Source organism: Rhinolophus ferrumequinum, chromosome 15 (genome assembly GCF_004115265.2).
Source record: "Rhinolophus ferrumequinum isolate MPI-CBG mRhiFer1 chromosome 15, mRhiFer1_v1.p, whole genome shotgun sequence".
Taxonomy (NCBI): domain Eukaryota; kingdom Metazoa; phylum Chordata; class Mammalia; order Chiroptera; family Rhinolophidae; genus Rhinolophus; species Rhinolophus ferrumequinum.
Window position 1 is genome coordinate 45,007,588 of NC_046298.1, and position 25,932 is coordinate 45,033,519.

The 25,932-nt window shown below is 47.4% G+C and overlaps 2 protein-coding genes across 5 annotated transcripts in view; one reads left to right on the forward strand and one right to left on the reverse strand.

The window, feature by feature from the left end:
• VRK3 (VRK serine/threonine kinase 3) overlaps nt 1–9,658 on the reverse strand; it is a 34,965-nt gene extending 25,307 nt beyond the window's left edge. Inside the window, exons 1-4 of the mRNA XM_033129656.1 lie at nt 9,503–9,658; nt 8,560–8,623; nt 4,340–4,515; nt 685–816 (exon numbers count right to left, since the gene is read on the reverse strand). Of these exons, the coding sequence (XP_032985547.1) occupies nt 685–816; nt 4,340–4,478 (271 nt within the window). The 5' untranslated portion in view covers nt 4,479–4,515; nt 8,560–8,623; nt 9,503–9,658. The remainder of the gene's footprint in view (nt 1–684; nt 817–4,339; nt 4,516–8,559; nt 8,624–9,502) is intronic.
• A 145-nt stretch (nt 9,659–9,803) lies between these two features.
• Nucleotides 9,804–24,834, forward strand: ZNF473 (zinc finger protein 473). 4 transcript variants are annotated; one of them, XM_033129581.1, is made up of 6 exons: nt 10,033–10,363; nt 12,454–12,653; nt 13,895–14,096; nt 16,196–16,322; nt 18,785–18,874; nt 20,166–24,834. In XM_033129581.1, the coding sequence occupies exons 3-6, from the start codon at nt 14,088–14,090 to the stop codon at nt 22,562–22,564; spliced, it is 2,625 nt and encodes an 874-aa protein (XP_032985472.1). In that variant the 5' UTR covers nt 10,033–10,363; nt 12,454–12,653; nt 13,895–14,087; the 3' UTR covers nt 22,565–24,834. The 4 variants fall into 4 exon arrangements, with proteins under 4 accessions (XP_032985473.1, XP_032985471.1, XP_032985472.1 ...); XM_033129582.1 differs by lacking the exons at nt 10,033–10,363; nt 12,454–12,653 and adding an exon at nt 9,804–10,020 and having other exon boundaries at nt 14,015–14,096; XM_033129580.1 differs by lacking the exons at nt 10,033–10,363; nt 12,454–12,653 and adding an exon at nt 9,805–10,020.
• The last annotated feature ends 1,098 nt before the right edge of the window (nt 24,835–25,932 follow it).

The window sequence follows — 25,932 nt, forward strand, 5'->3', positions numbered from 1 at the left end:
TTCCAAGGGCTTGGCAGGAAGGAAATAGGCACACAGGCCTCAAGCCGCCCACGCTCACTGGCTGGCATGCAGCACACACAGATGAGTCTACCTGGTACCTGCTGACGAAGGACTCTCAGTCCAGCCTGTGAGGCAGAAAAGGACAAGGAGCCTGGAGGGGACACGTGCTCAAATGAGGGTGGCACTGGCACTGTGGGGTTCCAGAGAGAGGACAAAGAGAGGCTCTGGAGGGAGATCTAGCCCAAGGTGCTCAGGAAAGGCTTCCTAGAGACCCGACCCTCTGAGTGTTGGAAAAGTGGCAGCACACTAGGCAAAGACGGAGGTGAGCATGCCCTGGGCCAAGGGGACAGACTTAGCAAAGACCAGAAGACCCTCAAAAGTATTTCAAAAAGTGAGATTTCTGTGCAGAAGGCTGTGGTGAGAGCTAAATCAGGAACCAAACCATATAGTCTCAGATACTGGGCTGAAGAGGTCGGACTGGGGGGTGATGAGAACAGCAGGGCCGTGAGCAGGGCACAGTGTGGGGCAGCTCTGGCTGTGAAGAGATGGACGGGAAGGGGCTGAGAGGTGGGGGAATGAGGGTCTAGGCCGGTGTTAAGTGATGCCTGAGCGGGGGAATGATGCCCCAAGCATGACCTGCCTTTCCACCACCTATGGTCAGGCCAGATTGATCCTAACTCTTACCTTTGGGTTTCTTACAGGGACTCGGGGTATCTTTAGACCCAGAAGCATCTGAGACGGGGGAAGAAGTGACACAGCTGGACCATTTCACTTTCTTGGGAGTGCTTTCAGAACTGCTGCTCTCTCTCCTTGAGTCTAGAGAAAGGAAGACCAAACGCAAACTGGAGTTATAAAGGCCCTTTCCAGGAACCATTAAACCAGAAACCGGAGGTCATATTCAATCACTCTCTTCCCTTCGACCCTCACAGCCAAGTCTTGCTTCTTCTATCACCTAAATAGCCAAGCAAACTATTCCTTTGTTTTAGTTATTCTTTTTTCCAGGGACCTTAGCCTTTCTTTTATATCTTCTATCACTTTGTCATTGTGTGCTCTCTCCTAGGTAATTTCTTCAGATCTATCTTCCAGTTCACTTTTTGCTCTTCAGCTGTGTCTAGTCCACAGTTTAAACCATCCAATGAGTTTTTGATTGCCATGATGCTTGTTTTTATCATTATAGGCGTTACTTCATTTCTTTTCAAATCTGCCAGGTCAATTCTAACTTTTGTTCCTTCATTGTATGTTTAATTTCTTCCTTTATTTCTTTAAACAAATTAAGGTGTTTAGTACATAGTCTCATCTGTTAATTGCACTGGTCTCTGACCAGCACAAGTCCAACTCTGTAGTTTGCTGTTTCTCCCAACAATGGTTTATTTCTTGGTGTCTTTGTTGATTGACCAGGAGCTAATGTGCCCGTGGGAATTCTTTAAGGTCTGTCTTTAAAGGGTGTTTCCCCAAAAGATTTGCATCAGTTGGGGAGGGACACCCATTACCTTATCACTTTAAACTAACTTTTCCATTTGGTTTTTTTGGGGCCACAGTTCAGTAAGAATGCTGGCCCCAAACTGGTGAGGATGTGAGTTCTTGGTTAGTAATTCACAGAGAAGACATTCTTTTTCATCCACAAATAAAGCTGAGACAAATATTTGACTCCAGCAATTTGATCTGTGGAACAATTATTTTGTTCTGGTTTACTCGGTGAGGAGTCCCAGATTTTAGAGAGGAGGTTTCCAATCTCACCTCCTGTGATGATCAGGCCCTAAGCTTTGTCTCCTATACCCCATTAAAACCCAGGCTAAAGGCCACCAACGACCAACAAACAGCCCAGGACCAACACCACCTACAGCACTTGCTAAGCCCTGTGAGGCTGTTTCCTTATTATTTCTTACCTCTATGGAATTCCCTTACTATTCTACCACTCGGCTGTATGTTTTTTAAAAAGGTATTCTTAATATTTTATCCAGCATTTTGTGATATGTTGAACCATAAGGGGCTTTTACCTATCATCTAGTCTGCTACACTGCTGAAAACAGAAGTCGTCTTTCATTTGACACTTGCTCAGCCAGCACGTTTGGGCCGTGGACTACTAGAATAGCCTAACTGCATTCCATGCCTTTAAACTGCCTTCCAAACATAGTGGCTAGATAGGTGTTTTCCAAATGCATATCATGCTGTGTCCCCCACTCGGTAGAAACCATCCCACAGCTCCCCATTGCATCAGTGATTATTAGACTCCTTACCCATGGTCTACAAGGCCCTGTGTGTCTGCCCCCAGTCAAGCTGTCCTTTTTTATTTCTCCAACACGCATGGCTCCTCCCATCTCACGGCCTTCTCCCATAGGATGCTCCAATGCCTAGAACTCCTGTTCTGACCCCCTCGCCTTGCCCCCACTTTTCACTTAGCTAACTTACCATCCCTAGGTCTCGGCTCAAACATTATCTACCTAGGGAGGCCTCCTTTTATGTCCCCAGAAACATAGCTCCCTTATGTGTTCTGTGGTCCATCCACTTCTCCTTTGCTATCAAGCACTCTACTGATAATTGCTTGTTCAATATCAGTTTGCCCTACTGGCCTCCAAAAACTCTGCGAGACTAGAAACCAGGTCCATTTCATTTGTTACCACCTCCCTGGGGACAAACACAGCACCTAAACACACAGTAGGTGGTCCTGTTTGTTGTCTGAGGACTGAGTGAATGAATAATGAACCGGCCCTAGGCTGGCATTAGGGAAGGCTGGGGTTAAGCACTCAGGCTAACACAAATAAGTGGGCATTTGCCCAGAATGGAGACACGACGCTGGAGATGGAGAAGCCATCTTGAAAATTTAAGGCAATAAGCATGGAAACAAAAAGCATACGCTGAGGATGGCTGAGCAAAAAGACGGGAGGACACCTTATGGTATCATGGGGACACCATCCATATACTGGACTGTTCCCTCCAGACTTTCTATTAATAACAAATATAAACCCATTCATTTGTTTAAAATCTTGAAGTAGCGTTTTCCGTTACTTGCAGCCAAACACAATCCCAAACGATGAAATGAATTTTGCTGAACTTTCTGCTATGTATGCCAGCTTCCTTCTGTGACCTTCAGAGAAGTAAATCCATTTTGATTTATCAGTGTACGATCAATGCTTGGGCTTTCAATCAGCAAGGACCCATGGCTGATGTTTCATTCATATGGTCAGCCAATCAATAAGATTTCTCAGCACCCAACTCTGTGCCCAGAACAGTCCTGGGTGCTGTGCAAACAGCAGGTTACAAACTACAATAAATTTCTGTCCTTATGGAACCTAAAGATGAGCAATATAAATAAAATACTGTATTTAATAGGGTTGATACTTGTAAGTACCAAAAGTCAGTATAAAGCAGGGGCAGAGGATAGGGAGTGTCATATGTAGGGATGATAGATTTTAATTAGAAATGTCAGGGAAGGCCTTTCTGAGAAGGCAACAACTGAATAAAGACCTGAAGGAAAAGAGAGAGTGGATCATGCAGATGAGGGAAGAATCACCCAGACGGAACAGCAAGCACGATGGCTCAGAGGCCCAGGCGCGCCTGAGGTGTGGAGGAATGGGGGAGGCCAGGGTGACTGGAGCTGCATAAGCAGCAGCAAGAGGGTTAGGAGATGAGCTCTGGGAGACGACGGGGACCGGACCATGTCAGGCCTAACCTGGGAAGGTGGTGAGCAGAGGACTGACGGGGTCTGGCTTTAGTTTAACAAGATCCGTCGGGCTGCCATGTGAAGAAAATGATAGGAAAGAGAGAAGCAGCGAAGAGACCAAGGGAAGAAGGATTCTGTAACACTACCAGGGACAGGCGAAGGTGGGATGGACCAGGATGGAGGCAGAGGAAGTGGTCTGACTTGGCACTGACTTTAAACGGAGAGCTGACAAGATTCGCTGGAGGGCTGAAGCTGTGGGGTAGAGAGAAAGAGGGCTTAGGATGACTCCATGGTCTGGTCTGAGAAACTGGGTGAACAGAATTGCTGTTTAGTGTGATGGGGAAATCTATGGAAGGGGCAGGTGGGGGGGCAGTCACATCAGGAGCTCAGTTCTGTGCACGTGGAGACGCGTATGAGACATCCAGGAGGTGTCAAGCAGGCAATATGATATATATGAATCTGGATTGCAGGGGAGGAGTTCAGGCTGGAGACAGAAATGAGTGAGTTGTCAACTTTAAAACCATGAGACCAGTAAGATGCCAAGAAACTGAGTACAGAGAGAGTCTGTATCAACGCAGGGTCAGACAGGCTGCAAAGGTGTTTGTGCTCCCTTCCCAAATGCCTGCACACCTGCACCTCACCCTCCTCCAGGGAAAAGCTCAACGCTCTGGTCCTTACCTCGGAAAGATGACAGAAGCGATCCGAGAAGGCTCTGGGGCTCCTCATCCTCCCCGGTAGGCAAATGCTTTCCGCAGTAGGGGCAGAATTTGAATGCTGTTTGAATATTTTTCCCACAGTCTGGACAAAAGTTGATCATGCTAGAAAACAGCAGTGGCAGAGGAGGGAACAGGAAGCTGAAAGATAAACGTAATTCACTGCCGATGAGTAGTTATCCGAGTATCCCACACTGACAATACTGCAAAGGGAGAAAAGTGATCACCCCTGGAATATACTCTCTGAGGAAGTGGCCACTTTTAAAATGAGTTCCTGCTCACTGCCTCCAGCCTCTAGCCACCTCTCTCTCCCTAATGGCACAGGGCAGGTCCAAAGCAGAACAAAGGTACCAGGCAGAAACTGCAGACCTCACCAAAGATACAAGAATGCCTTGAGGTCAGTGAAAATTATGCAGGAGCTCCAATCACAGAAGCACTGAGAGTCTTCAACAGTATTTGTGATGTTCACTTCTTGAACATCAGTTGATGCTCACCAAATATCCACATGCTCCCCTATACTTCCCAGGGTCCTTTGCAGTTAGATTGGAACCACATGACTAGTTCTGGCCAATAGGGTGTCAGTGGAAGTCATCTTTTAGCTGAGGTAGTTAAGAGCCAGAGTACCTCTTCCTTCCTAACCTCCCCTGCAGGGATGGCCCTGGAGGCCATACCCCAGATGGCATAGCTACGAGATGAAGGGGGACTGCCTGGTCCACATTGCAATTTCATGATTGACACATAAACTTATGTTGCATCGAGACACCAACATTCTAGGGTTTATTTGTTACTGCAACACAACCTATCCTAACTGTGACTAAGTGAGACACCGGGTGTCCACTGCATTATCCTCTCAGCCTTGTGTTTCTCTGGAATATGTCCTAACACTTCCAATATCAAAACAAAATAACACACATTGCCTATGACAAATGAAAATGTGGCAGGTGTATTCGTTTGCTCGGGCTGTCATAACTGAATACCCCAGACTGGGTGGCTTAACAATATGAATTTATTTTCTCACAATTTTGGAGGCTAGCAGTCTGAGATCAAGGTATCAGCCAGTATGGTTTCTTCTGAGGCCTCTCTCCTTGGCTTGCGGATGGCTGTCTTCTCACTGTGTCCTCACGTGGTCGTCCCTCTGTCTGTGTCCTAATCTCCTCTTCTCATCAGGACACAGTCATATTGGATTAGGGCCCTGTCTTAGTATGTTTGGGCTGCTATAATAAAATATCACAGATGGGGCCAGCCCGATGGCTCAGGTGGTTGGAGCGCTGTGCTCCTAACGCTGAGGCCACCAGTTCGATTCCCACATAGGCCAGTAAGCTGCCCCTCTACAGCTAAGATTGTGAACAACAGCTCTCCGTGGAGCTGGGCTGCGGTGAGCAGCCAGAGGTTGGTGTAATCTGCTGCAGGCGGCTGTGTGCTGCGCAGGAGTGGCTAGTGGTCAGCGTGAGGGGCCGGCAGCCCAGCGGGAGCTGCGCTGAGCTGCTGTGAGCGGTCGACTGACAACTGGCGACCCACTGCCTCAGCCGGGGAGCGCAAGGCTCCTAATACCAGCATGGGCCAGTGAGCTGTGTCCTACACAACTGGACTGGAAAACAACGGCTTGAACCAGAGTGTGGGGGGGAGGCGGGAGAAAAGGGGAGAAAAAAAATATCACAGACTTGGTAGCTTAGAAACAACAGAAACTTATTTCTCACAGTTCTGGAGACTGGGCAGTCCAAGATCAACATGCCACCATGGCTGGGTTCTGGTGAAGGCCCTCTTCTGGGTTGCAGACTGACAACTTCTCGCTGTGTCCACACGTAGTGGAAGCCGGTTGGCTCAGTTGGTTAGAGCGCAGTGGGGTCTCTTTTATAAGGGCATTAATCTCACTCATGAGGCTCCAACCTCAGTACCTAATGACTTCCCAAAGACCCCACCTCCAAAGTCCCCATCACATTGGGCATTGGGGTTCAACATGAATTTTGGAGGGACCCAGATATTCAGACCATAGCAGGCCCACCCTAAGAACCCCATTTTAACTTAATTATTTCTTTAAAGGCCTTATCTCCAAATATAGTCACATTCTGAGGTCCTCGGGGTTAGGGTTTCCACATACGAATTTTTATGGGACACAGTTCAGCCCGTAAGAGCAAAATTAAACTAGTTAATAAGAAGAGCAAATCAATAAGAATGACAGTGCAATAGGCACTTCAAATGAATACATTTTGAATACAAAAAAATATTACCTTATTTGTTCTTCTAAGACTTAGTATGTAATACCAATTATGAGCCGGACTATCAAAACAGAAGTCAAAATAAAATTGTGTCTATGGCTTCATTTCACCTTCAAGAGAAAGTTCTTCTCTTTTTACTTTTATTTATTTTGACAAACACAAATTGTACATATTTAAGGTGTATGTGATGTTTTGATATATGTACACATTGTGAAATGATCACCATAATCAAACTAATTAATATATCCATCACATCCCATAGTTACCATTTTTTTGTGTGTGGTGAGAACACTTGAGATCTACTCTCTTAGCAATTTTCAAGTATACAATATATTCTTTACTATAGTCGCCATGCTATATGTCAGGTCCAGAACTTATTCATCTCATAACTGAAAATGGGTACCCTTTCATCAGCATCTCCCCCTTTCCTCCATAGCCTCTGGTAACCACTATTCTACTCTCTATTACTATAAATTTGACTTTTTAAAATTATTTTTAATTTTATTTTATTGGGGAATATTGGGGAACAGTGGGTTTTTCCAGGACCCATAAGCTCCAAGTCAAGTTGTTGTTTTCAATCTAGTTGTGGGGGGCACAGCTCACTGGCCCATGTAGGAATTGAACCAGTAACGTTGGTGTTATGAGCACTGCATTCTAACCAACTGAGCCAACCGGCTGCCCCATATTTGACTTTTTTTTTTAGATTCTACATATAAGTGAGCTCATATGATATTTCTTTCTATGTCTGGCTTAGTCGAATCAAACGCTTTTCCTTTAGTCAGTGTAAAGGTTGGTCTCTGTAGCAATTGCAAAACTGTGGAGTCCTTAAAACCACAGGCTCTGGTCCAAAATGCCTGGATTTAAATTCCAGACCTGCTATATGCTCAGCACCTTACTTAACCTCTCTATGCCTCAGTTTGCCCGACAATGTCATGGGGCTTCTTACACTACTTATCTGACAGAGTGGTTGTTGAGGCCTAAATGAATACATTTATGGCAAGTGCTGAAAACAGGGCCTGGCCCATGGAAAGTCTTTTATGTTAGTAGTTATTACCATATCATACCCTGTATCCCACTTATTATATTCTATTTGTTAATATATCTATTTTTCCTTTTTCTTTTTCCATATTGTAAGTTCTGAGCCTCTCAGGTCTTTCCATTTCCTCCTGGCTCCGCCTTATGTAATCTTAGCGCCCACCCTTGAAAAACACAGGCTGTCCAAACAGCTAGTGAAAGAAATCTCAGCCAGAGAGAAAAGCGTTCCTCTTCCCCTTGGTCTGCAGAAGAGCAGAAACCACACTGGTGTAAAACTGTCCTTCTGTTATTTCCCACACAGCGTTGTATAAGACATCAGACTGCAAAGACTGCTCCCAGGTATCCCTCAGCCTCTAAGAAGTCTGTAGTTCGGACTGGGTGTGTAACTTAATCATTTGTTGTCCTGGTAATAACAATGAAATGGATACCTCTGTCTTCTCAAAGGTATAAATACTGGTGAGTGGTTTTGTTAAGCTAGAGGAGTCACCATCACGTCTTCCTTCTCCCTCAGGACATGACAAACCTGAAGCCCTTGTGTTGATGGAGACACAAGATCAAAATTGCCTGGAGGATGGCCACCCTGGAGAGTTCTTGCAGACTTTGTATTAATGAGAAATTTGTATTTGGGTTTAATCTGAGGTTTAGGGGTTGTTGTCACTGCAGCACAGTCTGTCTGACAAATATACTGAGAATCTGCTCAATTACTTTGTAAACTAAGTCTGAAAATCCATGGCAGTTTTACGTGGCGTCACTATAAGTGGAATTTCCCCAGGTGCTAAGTGCCCTTGGATAAAGATGGCCTCCAGGGTGGGGCAAGGGCCTAAGCGAGTGACCGGATACAGTCCTCCTGGGACTGAAGAGCAGCAACACAGAAGAGATGGAGCAGTAGCAGGCTGGTGATGGGGAATGGGGCTTAAGGGGCATGTGTCTGTACCTTTATGGGGTCACGGTCTGGCACTCAAGATTCACTGGGCTAGAAACTCCATCTTAACAGTGTTCTGTAAGGGAATGAACATGGAGAGGCTGTCTCAGGCTCACTTCTCATGTAAGTAAAAGACAAGGGTTAATGATATTGCGCACTGGCTATGTAGCCAGCATGTGCTAATTTCATTAATTTATTCAATGATTATTTACTGAACTCCTAATAGGTGCCAACCACTGGGGATACAGCAACAAAGGAAACAAACAGCTCTTCATCTGATAAAGCTCACATTCAGGGGTGGGGCAAGATTAGACAATAAACAAATGAGCAAGTCGCTATTTAATAGGTTAGAAGATAGTGCTATAGTAGGTGCTCGATAATTATGGGTGGAAGAAAGAGGAGAGTCACAGTGCTGAAGTCCCTTGTCCAAGGTCACATGGTTTGTTCAGGACTAAAACCCAAGGCTCCAACACTTAGGCTAGTCTTTATGATTCATTCATCCATTTTATTTACTCAACAAATATTTACTGAACATCTGCTATGTGTTAAGTATTTTGTCTTTCCTGGAAGTTCTAAGGCATAGCACAATAAAAGAGCTAAAGGCTAGTCTCCGTCTCAGGGCAGGAGGGTCAGTTGTTTAGGTGACCAGGACTCGCCTCCTACGCGCCCTAAGCAGAAACCAGTGATGACGTAGAGCTAAGGCGGGGCGTCTGTTAAATTCCCCGTTAGCTCCGCCTGTCTCAGTCGTAGCCACGCCCACCACCAAAAGCCAAAAGTGGCTTGGGACCGCAAGGACAGGCCAACTATCTCTGCGACCAGAAGTTCCTCTCATCCCAACCCCCGGCCCGGGGGGCTCCGCCTCCCACAGTGTTGTGATGACGTCACAGGCACCACGACCGAACTGAGGATAGTGTATCAGGAGGCCGTCCCATGCTAAACCTCGCTTTCCTCTCACCTCTGAATTTGGTGATTGGGGTGGAGTCCAAGTATGCGCCGCCAGACCCTCGGATCCACCCGCCGGGATAGGACTCACCTCAGTTGCCACGAAGAAACTTCCGCTGAGGCGGAAGGCGCTGCGCGCGCATCCTCCGCCCTGAGGCAGGACTGCCCCGGCGCAGGCGCTGCCAACCTCCCGACTGCCCTTGGGATGTGCCTACCTGAGAACTCCATTTCCCAGACGCCTTCGCGGCAGGCCAGACCTCTGACTCGAGGCTGGGGGACGGATCATTTCCTCATGGCCCACCCCCATTCCGCCCTCTTTGGCACGCTGGTTCCACTGCGCATGTGCCAATATGGAGCCAATCGTAAGGAGGAATGAACTATTAGGCAGAAGTCATATTGTTTCTCCAGCCTCAACTATGTCCGTTACTTTCACGCGTATTCTCAGGAATACGATTTCCTCCTCCACGCGTTTCTACAGTTCTCTGGTTGTCTCTCTGAGAAATGGAAAGGCTTCCCCATCTTCCAGAAAAGGTAGGAAAGGATGATTATGTTATTTTTCAACATGGGAAAAGCTGGACTACAATACCCAGTTGCCTCCCGGGCCCGATTCTGTTTCTACTCTGGTTCCCGGAGGGCTCAGCAGGACCTTTAAGGACGAAGGAGCGGGTGGAGACCGGAACACAGGCGAAGGCGGCCGCACAGCCCTCTGGGAAACGGAGTCCTGGCGTTGGGGCGGAAGGTTCTGCGTAGGGAAATTCTGAGATTCACGCGGCACCGGAAGTGGCTGCGAGGAGGCGCCCGTGAGAGGAATAGGGGCTTCCGCTTTCCCGGAGTTGGGGTCGCGTCTGTTAATTCGGCGGACAGCAGTCTCAAGGTGAGGAGACGCCGGTGTTGGGACCGCTGAGGACTCTGGAGGCTTGGGGGCTCGATTCTTCCTGAGGGGTAACAGAATGCTCCTGGGGCGACTACGGTCGGGGGCGCGTCCCCTTGGGCGGTGGGTCTAGGTGGACTCTTGAACCCTTGTTCACAACCTGTTACAGGCCAGGCTCTTGTTAAAGTGGTTTCCAATCCTCGTTGGCAGCCTTGAGAGGAACGATTCTATTTTATTTTGGGGTGAGGAAACCGAGGCAGAAAGGGGGCGTGGACTGCCTGAAGCCGTTGGCAGAGCTGGGCCGGATCTTGAGGGGTGAATGAATTGGAGTTCTTCAGAAGGTCAACAGATTGAACATTTATTTAAATACTTTCAGTGTGCCACGAGCCGTGCTGTCCTCGCATTTTCCTTCTGTAACGGCCCCTTCAGCAGTGAGAGATCAGGGTAGCCCCCAGGTCTTACCGGATCCTCTGGGCACCAGGATCGTCTCGGGAATCCGACTTTAGGAAGATAGTAGGGTGCATATTTCATAATTGGGCAACACCCCCAGCGGGATCTCGGGCAATTCTTGGAAAATGAATGTTTCTGCCGGGAAAGGGGTGAATAGTCACGCCTGTGTCACTTCGGTTTAAGTTTTGCTGCCAGTTGATGAATAAAGTTCTGGTTTCCAGAGTTTTGGGTTTTTCGAATTACAGATAAGGGACTGTGGGTCTGTTGTATTTGCCCCATTTTGTACGTATGGAGAGGGTGCATGATTTGGCCATCATCCCACACTAGAAAGAGGCAAGACACCAGGGCCCAAGGTTTTCCAGCCCCATAATTGTTTGGCTCAAGTCACTCTTACAGGCTGGGTGACCCCGTTTCTTCCCTCCCAGGGCCGAGAGTATATGAGATACGGACAGAACGTGATTTGGAAACTAGACAGAGATCTCAGACTCATGAGGGCCAGGCAGATAAAGGAGAGAACCCACATGGGTGAGGGCTGTGGGGCTTCAGGGAGCACCAGCCCCATCTAAGGGGGACGCTAGCTTTAAATGAACTCCAACTAATTAATTCCACAGGAATGCAGACCCAGCGTGGCCAAACCATAGGATTTTTCAGAAGCTGGAAATCGAATTTTTAGGTGATATTTCCCAGTTTTCAAGTGTGGAACTACTTAAAATAATTTTCTTTCAAAACTTCCTATCTGCCAACATTGTAGGACAAATAAAACATCTGTGCACTGAATTATATTCGCAAGCCAAGGCTTACCTCTGTCACGTGAGGAAAATCATTGTGAGTAAACGTTAGCACTTACTGGTATACCACATTGCCTTATCTGCAATCACAAAATCTAGAAAACTCTGAAGACCATTTCTTTCATAAATTTGGTACCAAAACCTGATCAGAACTGCAGTGATTTATAACCTTTAATCCTACCTCGAGTGAATATTTATACCCTTCACTCTAGAAATACTGAAGCGTTCAATAATAAAATGCTGCCTGTTCCACACTGTACTGGGATGTTAATGACATGTATTGTATAAATGTATATATCACCTTTTTAAACTCTGAAAATTTCAAAGCACATTTGGCCCCAGAGGCTTAAGAATTGTGGACCTGTTCATTAAGTCATCCTGCTGCTTTGTGATATGGCGTGTTTTCAATGCTGTAAAAGAAAGAGGAGCACACTAGAGAGGGATTAATTTATTTAGCAATATGTAATCAATTTATTTAGCAATATGCAATAGCAAAAGACAAAAGCACTTAAAAGAATGTGCTAATGACAGAAAGTAAAGGTGGTTAAGACTGAACTATATGCATTGATAACAATGTCACGTCAAAGGAGTACACATACATATAAGTTTGAAGAGATCCCAACATATGTTTACTATTGATCAAAAATCACTTGGCTAAATACATGAATAACATCAGTAAGGAGTATCCAAAAGCAGTAATAAGCTCTATAGGATAGCAACTAGTATAGTAGATGCCAAAAGCTCACCACACCTTAGGAAACACAAAAGTGGAAAGAGCAGGAATCAAAACCTTGCCAGGTCTGCAGCTGGGAAAGCTGAGGCGTGTCTCCCCAATGTTGCCTGCTAATTCCCAAGAATGTTCCTGCTGTTGTTTCTGTTGCTGCTGTTGTTGCTGGACATTTGGGCATCTCCTGATGTGTAAGCTGCAAGCTGTATACAAGTTTTCAAACTGCTAACCAGTTCTCAAGAAGGCTAACCGTGGGGAACAACACTGGAGAGGCCGGGAACCAGCCAGACCTCACCAGGTTCGCGGCTGGAAGTCAGGACATCCGCAGGTGTTGTAAGCTGCATGTTGTATACGAGTTTCCAAAATGTTAGAATGATAAAGAATCACCAATGACAAAATGACGAAATTACACTGCCAACTGAGGTCTGTCTTACATATTTTTTCAGATGTACCTTTAGAGCCAAGCTCCTTGTTCCTGTCTCCCCCTCAGGGAATGGCCAGTTCTGGGAGGGTCCGGCAGTTACTGAGATAAAAGTATTGCTTATCCGGCTGAAGGGCCAGTTTATTCGGACAAACAGTACTTACTGTTCTCGCCTGGGACCATCAGCCCGAGGCCTTCCAAAGCCTGGCAACAAGCCTGTTATGTCATTCTGATATAACTTACTTACTTTTTCTACCTCATCTGCTGGTGCGGGCAAAAAAAAGACAGAAAGCAACATCATCCCATATCTCTCCTGCAGAGAAAGAGACAAGGGAGAAATTGTCTTAACCCTAAGCTAACCAGTACCTCACGTGCACTCTCTCACGGGAGGGAACCCCACATGCAGTCCCTCATGTGTGGGAACAACGGAACGAAAAGCTAACAGACAAAAGCTCACATCAGCCAATGAAGGCAAATTTTCCTAACACCTTTCCCACAAATGCTCCATAGGAAATTTACAGGGACTACATGCTCCTTAGGAAATTTACAGGGACTACAACTGTGTAAAAGCCACAGGGTATAATGTTTTACATGTTATGGGTCATGAAAAAGTTCAGCGGGCAGTGACTACAATTTTTCTTAATGAAGTAAAATAAAACCAACTGGAATAGAAAACATCCCAGTACATTCTACTTTGTAAAATGAAGTATCGTTTCATGAAGCTTTTGTTTATGTATTTGAGTGAGCAGTCGTGATATGTATTTTCTTCGTTACCGTGGGTCATGGTTAAAAAAAAAGTTGAAGAACTCTTGCTGTTGTAGAAATAGCAACAGTTTGGAGGCCGAATCTCCTGGACTCAAATCCTAGAGATGATAAATAGTCTGAAATCCCAGAAGCATCATTTTGGGGATTCAGTTAGAGAGACACATGTGATCTGTCAACAGATATTTAAAAACTACCTACTGTCTCCAGGCACTGTGCTGTGCTAGCACACAGCAGAGAGCGAGACAGAAGGTCCCAAATGTGTATTACTGGCTGTGATAAGTGCTGACAATTGTTGTGAAGTTGTTTTGTAGGCTCTGAAACACAGTGGAAATGTGGGGCCAGGGTAGTTTCAATGAACACCATTGTCATTGTGATTTCTGTAGGTAGACTCATGTTCTGACTCATCCCACTTCTGGACATTTTGGGGGCTCATCCAGCATGGCCAGGAAATCAGCCCTAGAAGGAAGGAAGACTTTCTCCCAGTTCCCTTGTCTTTCCTGCAGCCCTGCCCGCCGGGAACGCGGAGGAGGAGGGGGAACGTAAACGAGGACTCTGGCTGCTGGGCCTTAGTTGGCTATGACTGAGGTGAGTCTAAGGGCCCTCCATCCTAATGGATCATCCCCAAGGGCTGCACGGATGGCCTGGACTGTCCTAGGGTGGCCCCCCCAGTCCCTGCTGTCCTGCTCAGGAATCATTGCTTACAGGAGAAAATCCAGGGTCCATGGCCCGTTCCTGCATGATCCGGGTCCTGCCCCCATCCACGGCATTCTCTCCCTTTCCACACAAGTGCTGCTCCCTTCTTGGCCTGGTGGGAAAGTGTTACACTGTACTTTGCTCAGGCTCCTCCTGCTCCAATACCCTGCCTGCCATCTCTGGCTGGGAAGGCTTACACCGCCTTCAAGACCCAGCCCAGTCCCTCCACCTTCCTGACAATCAGCTCTTCCCCGCTCTGGTCTCCCGTAGCACTGCCTGCTGCCTTCACTGGAACAAAGCCACCGGATGTGGTTGTCCCTGCATATGTCTGTCAGCCCTGCCACACTAGAGACAACTGCCGTCTGGTTGAGTCCTTCCTGTGTGCCAGGAACCATACAGGAGCGTCCCAGCAGCATCTCAGTCACTTGGCAGAGCAGCCCTAGGAGATGGGGCAGGAATCAGGGCTCAGAAAGGGCATGTACCTTACTTGCCAATGGTTACCCACAGAGGAAGGTAGTGGGGCCAAGCTCAGACCCAAACTAAAGACTCAGGTTTTGTTCTTATTGAAGTGTGTCCGTGCACACGTGTGTTAATGAGGGTCTGGAAGGAATACAGCAGACAGCCACGGGTTCACCTGGAGATGGGGTGCTGGGGGAAGGCTGTCACTTTTGATTGTCAATACTGCTCCAGTATTTGAATTTTTATTCAAAACACCTATTCACTGGGAAGTTTTAAAATTAAGAAAGATGGCATCGCCGAAAGTTGGGCAATCAGACAGGCACCCCAGGCAGTTATGCAGCCCGAAGTGGACCCAGCAACACCTATGAGGGCTGTTGGAGAAGGACGTGATGTCCCCTCAAGGTCACAAAGGCAGGACTCAACCCAGATCTGCGCAGAGTTGTACAGAATCTAATCAGGCTGCTGCTCTCCTGACTGGTTTCCAGGAGATGCAGTGGGCAGAGGAGCAGCCAGATGACACCCAGAGGGAACAGTTCGCCATGTCCAGAATGTGGCACCTAAATCAGGAACAATGGATGAAAAGGGTAGAGGTGTACGGCTACCGGACCCCTTCTGAGGCGTATCACTCCAGTACAGGGCATGGGCCTCCGTGGATTTTGAATCAGACAAGCCAACTATAGAAACCCCCAGTGTAGTCCAAATCACAGAGCCAGAAAGCAGAGTGGTGGGTGACGGGCCTGGGGAGCGGGGAAAGGGAAGTTAGTATTTAATGCAGACAGTTTGAGTTTTGCAAGACGAAGACAATTCTAGAGATGGATGGTGGTGATGGTAGCACAACAGCATGAGTGTGCTTAATGCCACAGGACTATACACTAAAAATTGGTTAAGATGGTAAATTGTATATGTATTTTACCACAATAAAAGAAAATTGGGGGAAAAAACACCATTGAGATGTCTAACAAATCTGAATAGACTTTGAACATGGTGTGTGTATTCAGTGATAGTAAGTGGTTCTGCTGTTAATCCTGAAGTAGTCACAGGTGAAATCAGATGCCACTTTGGATTAACTTTGAAATATTTTAGCCCCCACAAAAAATAAATAAAAGTGGGGAAAGAGGCTTAATGAACAAAACAGATAAATGCTAATAGGATGGGGGTTGAAGTTGGATGATGGATATCTGGCGGTATATTGCATGTATGTCTCTACTTGGGTATGTGTTTGAAAGTTTACATAATAAAAACTTAAAATCTTGAACAAACACTGAAAAAAAGCAAAAGAAATAAATGGATTTTAGGATCAGGCAGACCTGGGTTGAGTCCTGCCTTTGTGATCTTGACGGGACATCACGTCCTTCTCCAAGACTCTGTCCTTCCTACAAATACGGGGATGCCCCGTCTCTTAGGTCTGAAGGCTCTAATGAGACGGTCTGTGCCAAAGGGCTGGCACGTTGAGGGCGGGGGCACACCGAGTGGGCCATCGTTCCCCTCCCTAACCCTCGCCCCGGAGGCACTGACAATGTGTTGTGTTTTAGGAATTTAAGACCGTCAAGGACGTGGCCATGGACTTCACGTTGGAGGACTGGGCGCCGCTGGGGCTGGACCCGGGGAACATGTTCTGGGACACGGCCCTGGACAACTACCAGGACCTCTTCTTGCTGAGTGAGTCTGCACTCTGACCCTGCTCAGGGATCACCCGTCACCCACAGGGTGAACTCCCGGCTCCTGAACAGCTCAGAATCTGTGTGGTCTAGTCCACTGGCGCCCAGCTGGCTGATTCTGCCCCCTAGGGGACATTAGCAATGCTGGTGACCTTTCTAATTGTCACCACCTGGGGGGTGGGGGTGCTCCTTGCATCTAGTGGGTAGAGCCCAGGGTTGCTGCCACACATCCTAGACACAAGAACAGCCCCTAAACCAAGGATTAGCTGACCCCAAATGTCATTAGTGTCAAAGTTGAGAAGCTCTGATCTGGCCCCTGCCTGCCGCTCCAGTCTCAGCAGCATTTTCCTCTTGGTCATTCTAGAGTGATTCCTCATGCTGACACTTTGGGGTCTTCACACGTGCTCTCCCCTCTGCCTGGAAGAGTCTTGTCCCTTCCTTGCCTCGGGGCTTCCCTAAGACTCAAATCGCAACCCCATTAGCACTCCCTCCTCTCTCTCCTGCTTAGCTTGCCACTGTTCCCTCACTTTCTAACTGCTGCTTTTATGACCGGTCTTCTGCCAGATGGGAGCTTCCTGAGGGCTCCTCAGGGGTACACCTGTGCTGTTCACTGGTGTACCCCGCGTTTGCAACAAACAGTACCTGCTATGGGGACTCAATAAACAGTTCCTAAATTAATAAATGAATAAGTAACAGGAGATGCTGTGTCAGGAGCCAGGTCCTGTGCTGGGTGAGCTCTTAGAACTCTCTCCTTCAATCCTTTAGTCATCCCTGAAGCAGTTTGGCTGTCCCTGTTTTGCTGGGCATTCTTAAACAGCTTCAAAGAGAAGTCATCTTCACAGCTATGCTGGGGGCCAGGCTTGGTGCTTTACTAGGAGGCCTTACTTGCGGCCTGAGCATATGGCTGTACTCACACCATGTGCCATCCCAGCGAAAGGACACAGAGCACAGTCAGCAAAGGGGAGTCGTGCGGGGTGAAGGCCAGGGGAGTCCAGTGCAGCTTCTAGAGTCCTCTCCCTGTGGAATCACGAGGACACACTTAATTCCCCTGGGACCGAGGTATGACAACACGTGAAATATTGTCTGCCTCGGAAGCTAGCTCCTTAGAGACTGAGCACCCAGGATTATTACTGGGTGCTCGGTCACACAGGCGCCCTCTGTCTGGAGCATACCAACGTTCTAGACTCCCAGAAGGAAAGCTGGTGTTCAGCACAATAGTTTAGGCCAGGTAGGAGCTTAGACACAGGGAGCTCCTCTTACTGGTCAGGGACTGCTGGGCACCATCCTGAAATCCAGGTTCCCAGGCGGGCCTTTCCCAGGAGAGCAGTCAGCCTACTGTTAACCCTTTTCGCCAGGCTGGGACCTCCAGCATCGAACAGTCAGCGGACGGCATGGCCGTGACTCCAGCTGGGACTGTGCGTCTCCAGGGCCACAGCACCCCAGCTCCGCATCAGTGTCCCCCTTCCCAGCTGACTCGTTTCCCTTTCTCTAGCTCCTCCATTCTTTTCCAAAAACAGAAGAATTTATTCCAAAGATGTGAAAAATACAAGCTTACACACTGGAAACTATCAGTTGATGTAATTTTGTCACATTGGGACAGATTTTCTCCAAACTACTCAGTGTCTGCTAAGAAGTAGCTTAGAGGAGGTCCAATTTCAGTGTCTTTTCTATTTTTAAACTCCAGCACACAGTAAAAATGCATTTCCCTTGACTCCTGTGCACACATCTGTATGTATAAATGAGGAGCGTATTTGTTTCCTGTGACTGCTTCTACAAATGGCACGAATGTAGTAGCTTAAAACCACACACATTTATTGTCTTACAGTCAGAAGTTTGAAAGGGGTCTGACTGGGCTAAAATCAAAGTGTTGGCAGGGCTGTTTCATTCTGGAGGCTTCAGGAGGAGTCTGTTTCCTTGCTCCTTTTTAGTTTCTAGAAGCTGCCTGCATTGCTTGGCTTCATCTTTAAAGCCCGCAATGGCCTTTCCTCCACCATAGCACGTATCCCTGGATTATGACTCTGCTCCCTTCCTTGAGGAAGTCTGCGGAAGGCAGGATGCCTTGGGTTCTGGGACCCTGACATCTTCCATCACAGGGCCTGGCTCATGAAGGTCTCAGGCAATGTGTGGTCCACAGGTGAATGGTCAATGGCTGAGTAAGTACGGGTCTCTCCGTCTGGCAGACTCTGCTCATCCCTTGAGCTGTTGCACGTCCTTTGTATCCCCAGCCCCAGCTGTCACAGCTCTGATCCCGATCACCTGGATTGTGACTGTGGGTGCTTCTCTTCAACTGGACTGGGTACTCTGCAGGGCAGGTGTCCCTGGAGTTGTGCAGTGCAGCATCTGGCCCCCAGGAGTGTATGCTGGACAAAACATTGAATAATCAGGAGAACCAGAAGGTTCCCACTGAGCAGCTGGATGGCCCTCCATGTCCTGGTTGATGACAGTGCCGTTCTCTCCCTGCAGACTCCCCCAGATCCAATCTGACCTCCTATCCAGATGGTGGGGAAGAGCTGGAAGCCTTGGTGAGAGGAAGTCCAGAAGTTGCAGGCCCTGGTGAGTGGGTGAAGAGGGGCCACCAGCATCTGGGGGGATGGTGGCGAGGTCCTGGGGTGTGGCCTGTGTGTGCCCTCCATCCTCAGAACCTCCGTCCATACCCAGTATGTCTACCCAGCCACCAGGACCCCTGGCTTTTGGGCTTCACTCTGCCACACGCTGGTTCTGTCCCCTCGTCCTGACAGGGATCAGGACCCTCTTTCTGTATGCCCACCTTGTCTTTGTCTAGTTCAGCGTTCAACATGTGACTGTCCTGATGTCACATGTTTCCTCTGTCCCCTCCTGGTCCTTGCAGGCGCAGCAAGGGGAGGCCTTCCGTCCCTGAAGTTGGTCACTCCATCTTCCTGCCTTGTGCCCCCGAGCACCCAGGTGGACATCGTGGTCTACCTGTTTCACCTTCCTTTGTATAGGCCTAGCCCTCCTTTCTGGCCCATGGAGCACAGCGGATGGTCACATCTGTTAGTAACTCAAGCCTGGGCCTAAATGCTGCCAAGAGCATTCACTCTGCCACAGTCCCCCAGAGGGATCAGGTTAAGCAGTGAGGATTCCTGATGTGACACTGGTCAAGAGGTCACTACTGGGAAAGCAGAGGCAGGGTCCTTGCCCGGGGCACAGGAGGCTTTATTCGTGGTTAGATCATTAACATGAGGAGAAGGGCCCCTGAACCAGAGACCATAGAGTGATGGCTGCACAGCTCAGTCAGCCTCCACCCCACCTGGTCAGCATGCAGCTCCATTCACCTCTCAGAAGTTCGTTAGCATGAGCCCTCTGCAACCTTATTCAGCACACCGCTATTTTCATGTAGGTGACTAACCCAGGCATAGACTCCTGCAGCCTTGCATATCTGTTTCTGCCACCTCAACATACAGACTATTCCCAAGCATGTAGAGCCACGACTTGACTAACACGCAAATGTATACTCCATGGTGACAGTCGTATGGCATTGTTATCATTTATATCTCATGCCCCCATGAACAGTGCACTTCTAGGAAGTAGGTCTTAGCTGATGAGGGTGACGGTGGAGAGTGTCTGCCGAGAAGTCCCCCCTTCCTGGTGGAGGCCCTCCCGTTGCCCACTCCCATCTTAATGCTCCTGGTCATGGGCTCGCTGTTTCCTGTGATGCCAGTTCTCCCTGCATCACCACTTTGGCCTCTTCTCCTTTGTCCCCAGGATGGACAGGCTTGACTCAGGACCCGTTCCCCGTTCTCCCTCCTGTCTGTGTCCTCACCCTGCAGCTCTTTTCTTTTCACCCTGCGGAACAGGACACATTTGCACTTTCCTTCTCTTGCAGACATGGATCAAGCCAAGAACTCTCCTCTGCTGCAGGACTTCTTGGGAGAAGGACTCCCCCAGGAGATTATGGAGACATTTTCCAAGGATGGCCTCTGGAACTCCAACTTGGGAGAAGCCTACATGGATGACAGCTGGTTAGACAGTTTGGTAGGAGATCCAGAAAGTTTTCTGAGATCTGACATTGTCACCAACGTGGCAAGTCCCACAGAGTACAAGAGTCATGAACTCAAGAGTGGCCTCAGTCCTCAGCCCCTCCTCTTCACAGGAGAGGATTCTGTGATCCATGATCTTCCTGAAGAAAGCCTGATGCCAAGTAAGTCTCAGGAATGTAGGAATGACTTTAGCAACCACTCAGACCAAAGTCAGCAGGATATTGTCCAGGGAGGGGAGAAACCATATAAATGTAGTGAATGTGAGAAGTGCTTCAGCCGCAGTTGCGATCTTATCCAGCACTGGATTATTCATATGAGAGAGAAACCCACTGTGAATGAAGAGTATGAGAATAGTTTTGACCAGAGTTCGTGCTTTTTTGTGAATCCAACAACTCACACAGGCTACAAATCCTATGTGTGTAACAAATGTGGGAAAACTTTTAGTCAAAATACACACCTTCTGTGGCATCAGAAAATTCACACTGCAGAGAAACTACATAAGAGTCAAGACAATGACTGTCCATCAGGTCACGGTTCACAGCCTGTGGAGCAGCAGAAAACCCACACAGGTGGTAAATCCTACAAGTGTAACGAGTGTGGCAAGAGTTTCAGCCGAACCTTTGGTCTTACTCAGCATCAGAAGACCCACACTCGGAAGCGCTATGAATGTGCCAAATGCAAGGTGACTTTCAACTTTCGCAAATACCTCCTCCAACATCAAAAAATTCATACTGCAAAAACTACCTTTCAGTGTCAGGAATGTGGGAAGGCCTTTCAGCAGAGCTCAGCACTCATCAAACACCAGTCTGTTCACACTGGAGAAACAATGTACAAGTGTGGTGAGTGTGGGAAATCCTTCAGCCATATCTTGACCCTAAAGAGCCACAAGAGGGTTCACAGCCGAGAGAAATCTTACAAATGCAATGAATGTGGGAAAGCCTTCTACCGGAACACTCACCTTAATGAGCATCAGAGGATTCACACGGGTTACAGGCCCCACAAATGTCAAAAATGTGTCAAGACCTTCAGCCGGCCCTCCCACCTGATTCGACACCAGTCCGTTCATGCCACAGAAAAGCCCTATAGCTGTGCCAAATGCAAGAAGACTTTCAGCCATAATGAACACCTTGTTCTACACCAGAAAACTCATGCTGTGGAAACCCGCTACGAATGTCAAGAGTGTGGTGAACGCTTCATTTGCAACTTGACCCTAACATGCCACCAGAGCGTTCACACCCGAGAAAAACAAGGACTTGACGAGAGCGGGAAGATCTTGAATCAGAACTTAGACCAGAAAGAGCATCCAGGGATCAGTGAGAAGCACTTTAAGTGTAACAAATGCGAGAAAACCTTCAGCTGCAGCAAATACCTGACTCAGCACGAGAGGATTCACACCCGGGAGAAGCCCTTTGAATGTAACCAGTGTGGCAAAGCTTTTGGCCAAACTATACAGCTTACCCGCCACCAGATGATCCACTCTGGAGTGAGGCCATTTAAATGTGGGGACTGTGGGAAGGCCTTCAACCGCAGCACCTCCCTCACCAAACATCAGAGCATCCACAAGAGTGAGTTCCCCTTTAAGTGTAATGAATGTGGAAAGAGCTTCAGCCAAAGTGCACATCTCTCAGAACATCAGTTGAGTCACACTGCCGAGAAACCCTTTAAATGTAACCAGTGTGACAAAATCTTTGTGCACAGTAACTACCTTGTCCAGCACCAGAGAACTCATGCTGAAAAAAAGTCCTTCGAGTGTAAGGAATGCGGAAAGACATTTCACTACAGCTGGCACCTTTCTAAACATCAGAGAGTTCACACAGGTGAACAACCCTATAAATGTGGTGATTGTGGGAAAACCTTCAGTTTGAATGCTCCATTCATTCGACACCGCAGAGTTCATACTGGAGAAAAGCCTTACATTTGTCAGGAATGCGGGAAAGCCTTCAGCCAAAGCTCGTGCCTTTCTGTTCACCGGAGAGTTCACACCGGGGAGAAGCCTTACATATGTGCTGAATGTGGGAAAGCCTTTTCCCAGAAAGCAAATCTGAGGCAGCATGAGAGAATTCACACTGGAGAGAAGCCTTACATCTGCGACGTGTGTGGGAAAGCCTTTGGCCTCAGTGCCCATCTCAGTCAGCACCAGAGAGTTCACACCCAAGAGAAACCATATCCGTGTCAACACTGTCAGAAAGCCTTTCCCTGCCGCTTAGGTCTACTCCGACATCAGCAAGTTCACACTAAAAAGTAAGAAGTAAAACACTACATGTGGCCACTGGGTGGCAGCAGGGTCCCCCGTCATCTGAGAACATCATCTGAGGCCTAAAGTTGAAACTATTACATTGTAGGCCCTCCCCATACCCTCGGCAAAACAAATAAATATCTTTATTGATAAAAATTAGAAAACTTGCACACAATTTTCATTAAAACAATGAAAACACAAAACTGTAGTGTCCAAATTCATAGGTGGACTTGAACCAGTCTACTGAGTTAAATCCCAGCTCTGCCATCCACTACCTAAGTGATCTAAGGAGAGTCATGGAACCTCTCAGGGCCTCAACATCCTCATGTATATAACAAGCACAATAATAGTTACCTACCTCAGAGGGCTGTTGTGAGGATAAGGAAGTAGATGTAAAGCACTTAGAACTGAGTGCCCAGCATGTAGTAAGTACTCATCAAGCATGGGCTACACATATATATCAGATACAACAGATACATATTCTTTTATGTTAAAAGGAAGAGAATTAGCAACCCTCTATTTACTGCACTTAATATTCTTAACTAACATTATACATGGCTTTAATTTTTAGTTTTTCTCCAAAATACCCTTGGCTTAATTCAGTTCCCCAAACCTTAATCTTTTTTTAACAAGAAGTCTAGCCTTTCCCTTTCCTCCTCTCTGCTCTGTCCTAGTATTTTCTTAACTAAACCACAGAAAGCCAAGAAGACCACGTAAACTAACATCAAATGGCTAAAACTTGCCACTCCTAACATCCTAAACCTGTGACTCAAAAGGACCCCTCCCACATACATACACATGCCACCGTTTCCCATGATCTCCTTCCCCATTTAAAGTTGTTGGTTGTATAGTATGAGACCCAGTTTGTCACGGGAGTTAATGATACTGGAAACAGCTGGATTCAGTTAGGAAAACTGCACTGGATGTTGCCACACAGCTAATATGATCTCTACAGAGTAGCTTGGTGGAAATTGTGATGTATGGTAATAACAACTGCTGGAATGTTCCTTATTCACCATTTGTCCAAAGCACTCACCAGGTGCTTTGCTAGGTGCCAGGATAGAAGCTTCTGGAATCCAAGGGAAATGAATGGCCCCATTTTCATAGAGGAGTGCTGTTTGTTGACAAGTGACATCTTAAAATGCCACATTCCCTCACGTCACAGCAAGTTCTAGGATCACCGATTGTTGGAAGCCCAGTGAGGAAACAGTGCTTCCTGTTGGAGCCCTTGAGTCAATCACTCACCTTGGCCAGGCCTGTTCTACATCTTAGACTCACCTCATGGAACCACACACTCTGCTTCCTCTTGATGGCACCTCTTCAGCTCTGGGCTTTTGTGTCCCACTCACTAAGCAACTCAGTCACCTGTTTGCTGAAGCACAATCTTAGGAAGACAGGACACACACTTCAAATGTCTTTCATATTTTTGGTGCTAAAAAAGTTTAGGAGTATGTGCCCTGTGCTCTTGGGCTTTTAAAATCTTGCACCTTGCGTTTAGCTGGTTGATTTTATTGTTGAAACTAGGAACTTAATGGCTGACCGTTGGGCCCACAGCACAGTGGGGAGAGTACTGGTTTTCTAATGGTTGAAAGGTTCAACTCCCTGCTCTTGGTCCTTGCCCTTGGAAATCAGTCTAGTCTGGGCATCAGGGCTGTTATATACTAAAGGGGTGTACAAAGGGTTGCGGGTGGGGCAGAGGTGGGAACTCAAATTGAGAAGTGTGTTCAATGAGAATTTTGATACCAAACATACAGGTCAGAGGCTCTGTAGAAAATCAGCAGCCACTAGATGCGGGGAGCAGTCTTTGTAATTAATGACCTGTGTTGCTGTTGGCCAGTGTAGAAACACCCTTCATGTATACATGTTGGTTCTCTGATTAAAGTTTTGAGTCTAAAAGTGTTGCTTCCTTCTCTCAGCCTGGTGCCACACACCTGGCTGGATGCTGGGCATAGAGTCCCTGCCTGCCAAGTGCTCACATTCTAGTGGGGGGGAGGGCTTGTAATGGTGAAAAACATCCCCCAAGAGGGCAGTTAAGGCTGTTTTCCCAAAGTGGGCAGGGCATGGACCACAGAGGAACCACACAAAGCCGGTCCTCAAATACATCACCAAACCACTTTTCCATTCTAGTACAATCCTACTTAATTAAGAAGGAAGAGTGGGCAGCATTGTGTTTACTCAAATTACAAAGACACAGCAGACTTCAGGCTCAGGCAATAATTTTAGCTGGAATTTAATATTATTTGGTTCTCTTGGCATTTATTTTCACACCTCCTCGCCCCCCCACTTTTTTCTTTTACTGATAAAAGACACTAGTTTCCTACTCATGGTAGTGGTAGAAAGTTCTCTTTAAAAATAAATTGATTTGGGGCCGATCTAGTGGCACAGGCAGTTGGAGCTCCGTGCTCCTAACGCCGAAGGCTGCCGGTTCGATTCCCACATGGGCCAGTGGGCTCTCAACCACAAGGTTGCCAGTTCAACTCCTCAACTCCCGCAAGGGATGGTGGGCTCTGCCCCCTGCAACTAGGATTGAACACGGCACCTTGAGCTGAACTGCTGCTGAGCTCCCAGATGGCTCGGTTGGAGTGCATCCTCTCAACCACAAGGTTGCCAGTTCGACTCCCGCAAGGGATGGTGGGCTCTGTCCCTTGCAACTAACAACGGCAATTGGACCTGGAGTTGAACTGTGCCCTCCACAACTACAATTGAAAGGACAACAACTTGACTTGGGAAAAAAAATAAAGTCCTGTTCCCCTTCCCCAATAAAAATCTTTAAAAAAAAATGATTTAAGTAAAAAAAACCACAAAACTTATTTAAAGGAAAATGCATGGTATACATCTGCAAAAAAGTTGATAGTGGTATATAACTGAATAAGGTTTGGGTAACACTGAGTTCACTAAAGCCTAGAACTCTGCCGATGGACTACTGTACCAGAATTATGCTTTGGCAACACACTTGTCGATTCTTGGGCTGAACAGAACAAAGATTTATTTTGCTCATGCTACGTATCCACTGTGGGCTGGCTAGGGCTGTTGTATTCACCCGAGAGATCAGGGTGCAGCCCCACCAGTTGGAACATGTGGCCTTAGTTACCACGATAGGAAAAGAGCTGGAGGCTACTGCGTTTATCACTTCCTCAGCTAGGAAGTGCTGTAGGTCACTTCCATTCATGTCCCCTTTGTCACAACTAGTCATGTTGGCCTAACTGCAGAATGACCTGGGAAGTCTCCTCATCGAAGAGAGGAGAACTAGATACTGGTGGTCTCAGTGATAGCACCGTAAGTACTTGCTTGACTTTCTGATGATATTGGAAAGGGTTCATGATATAATAAGTGATGAAAGCGGGAGATCAGCCTCTAGAAGCTTTCCAAATAGAAAT

What these genes read in the sequence shown, in the direction of transcription:
- ZNF473 (XM_033129582.1), top strand. An exon ending in CCAGGACCTCTTCTTGCTGA is followed by an intron (nt 16,323 to 18,784) that starts GTGAGTCTGCAC and finishes CTCTCCCTGCAG; the next exon opens with ACTCCCCCAGATCCAATCTG. An exon ending in TCCAGAAGTTGCAGGCCCTG is followed by an intron (nt 18,875 to 20,165) that starts GTGAGTGGGTGA and finishes CTTCTCTTGCAG; the next exon opens with ACATGGATCAAGCCAAGAAC.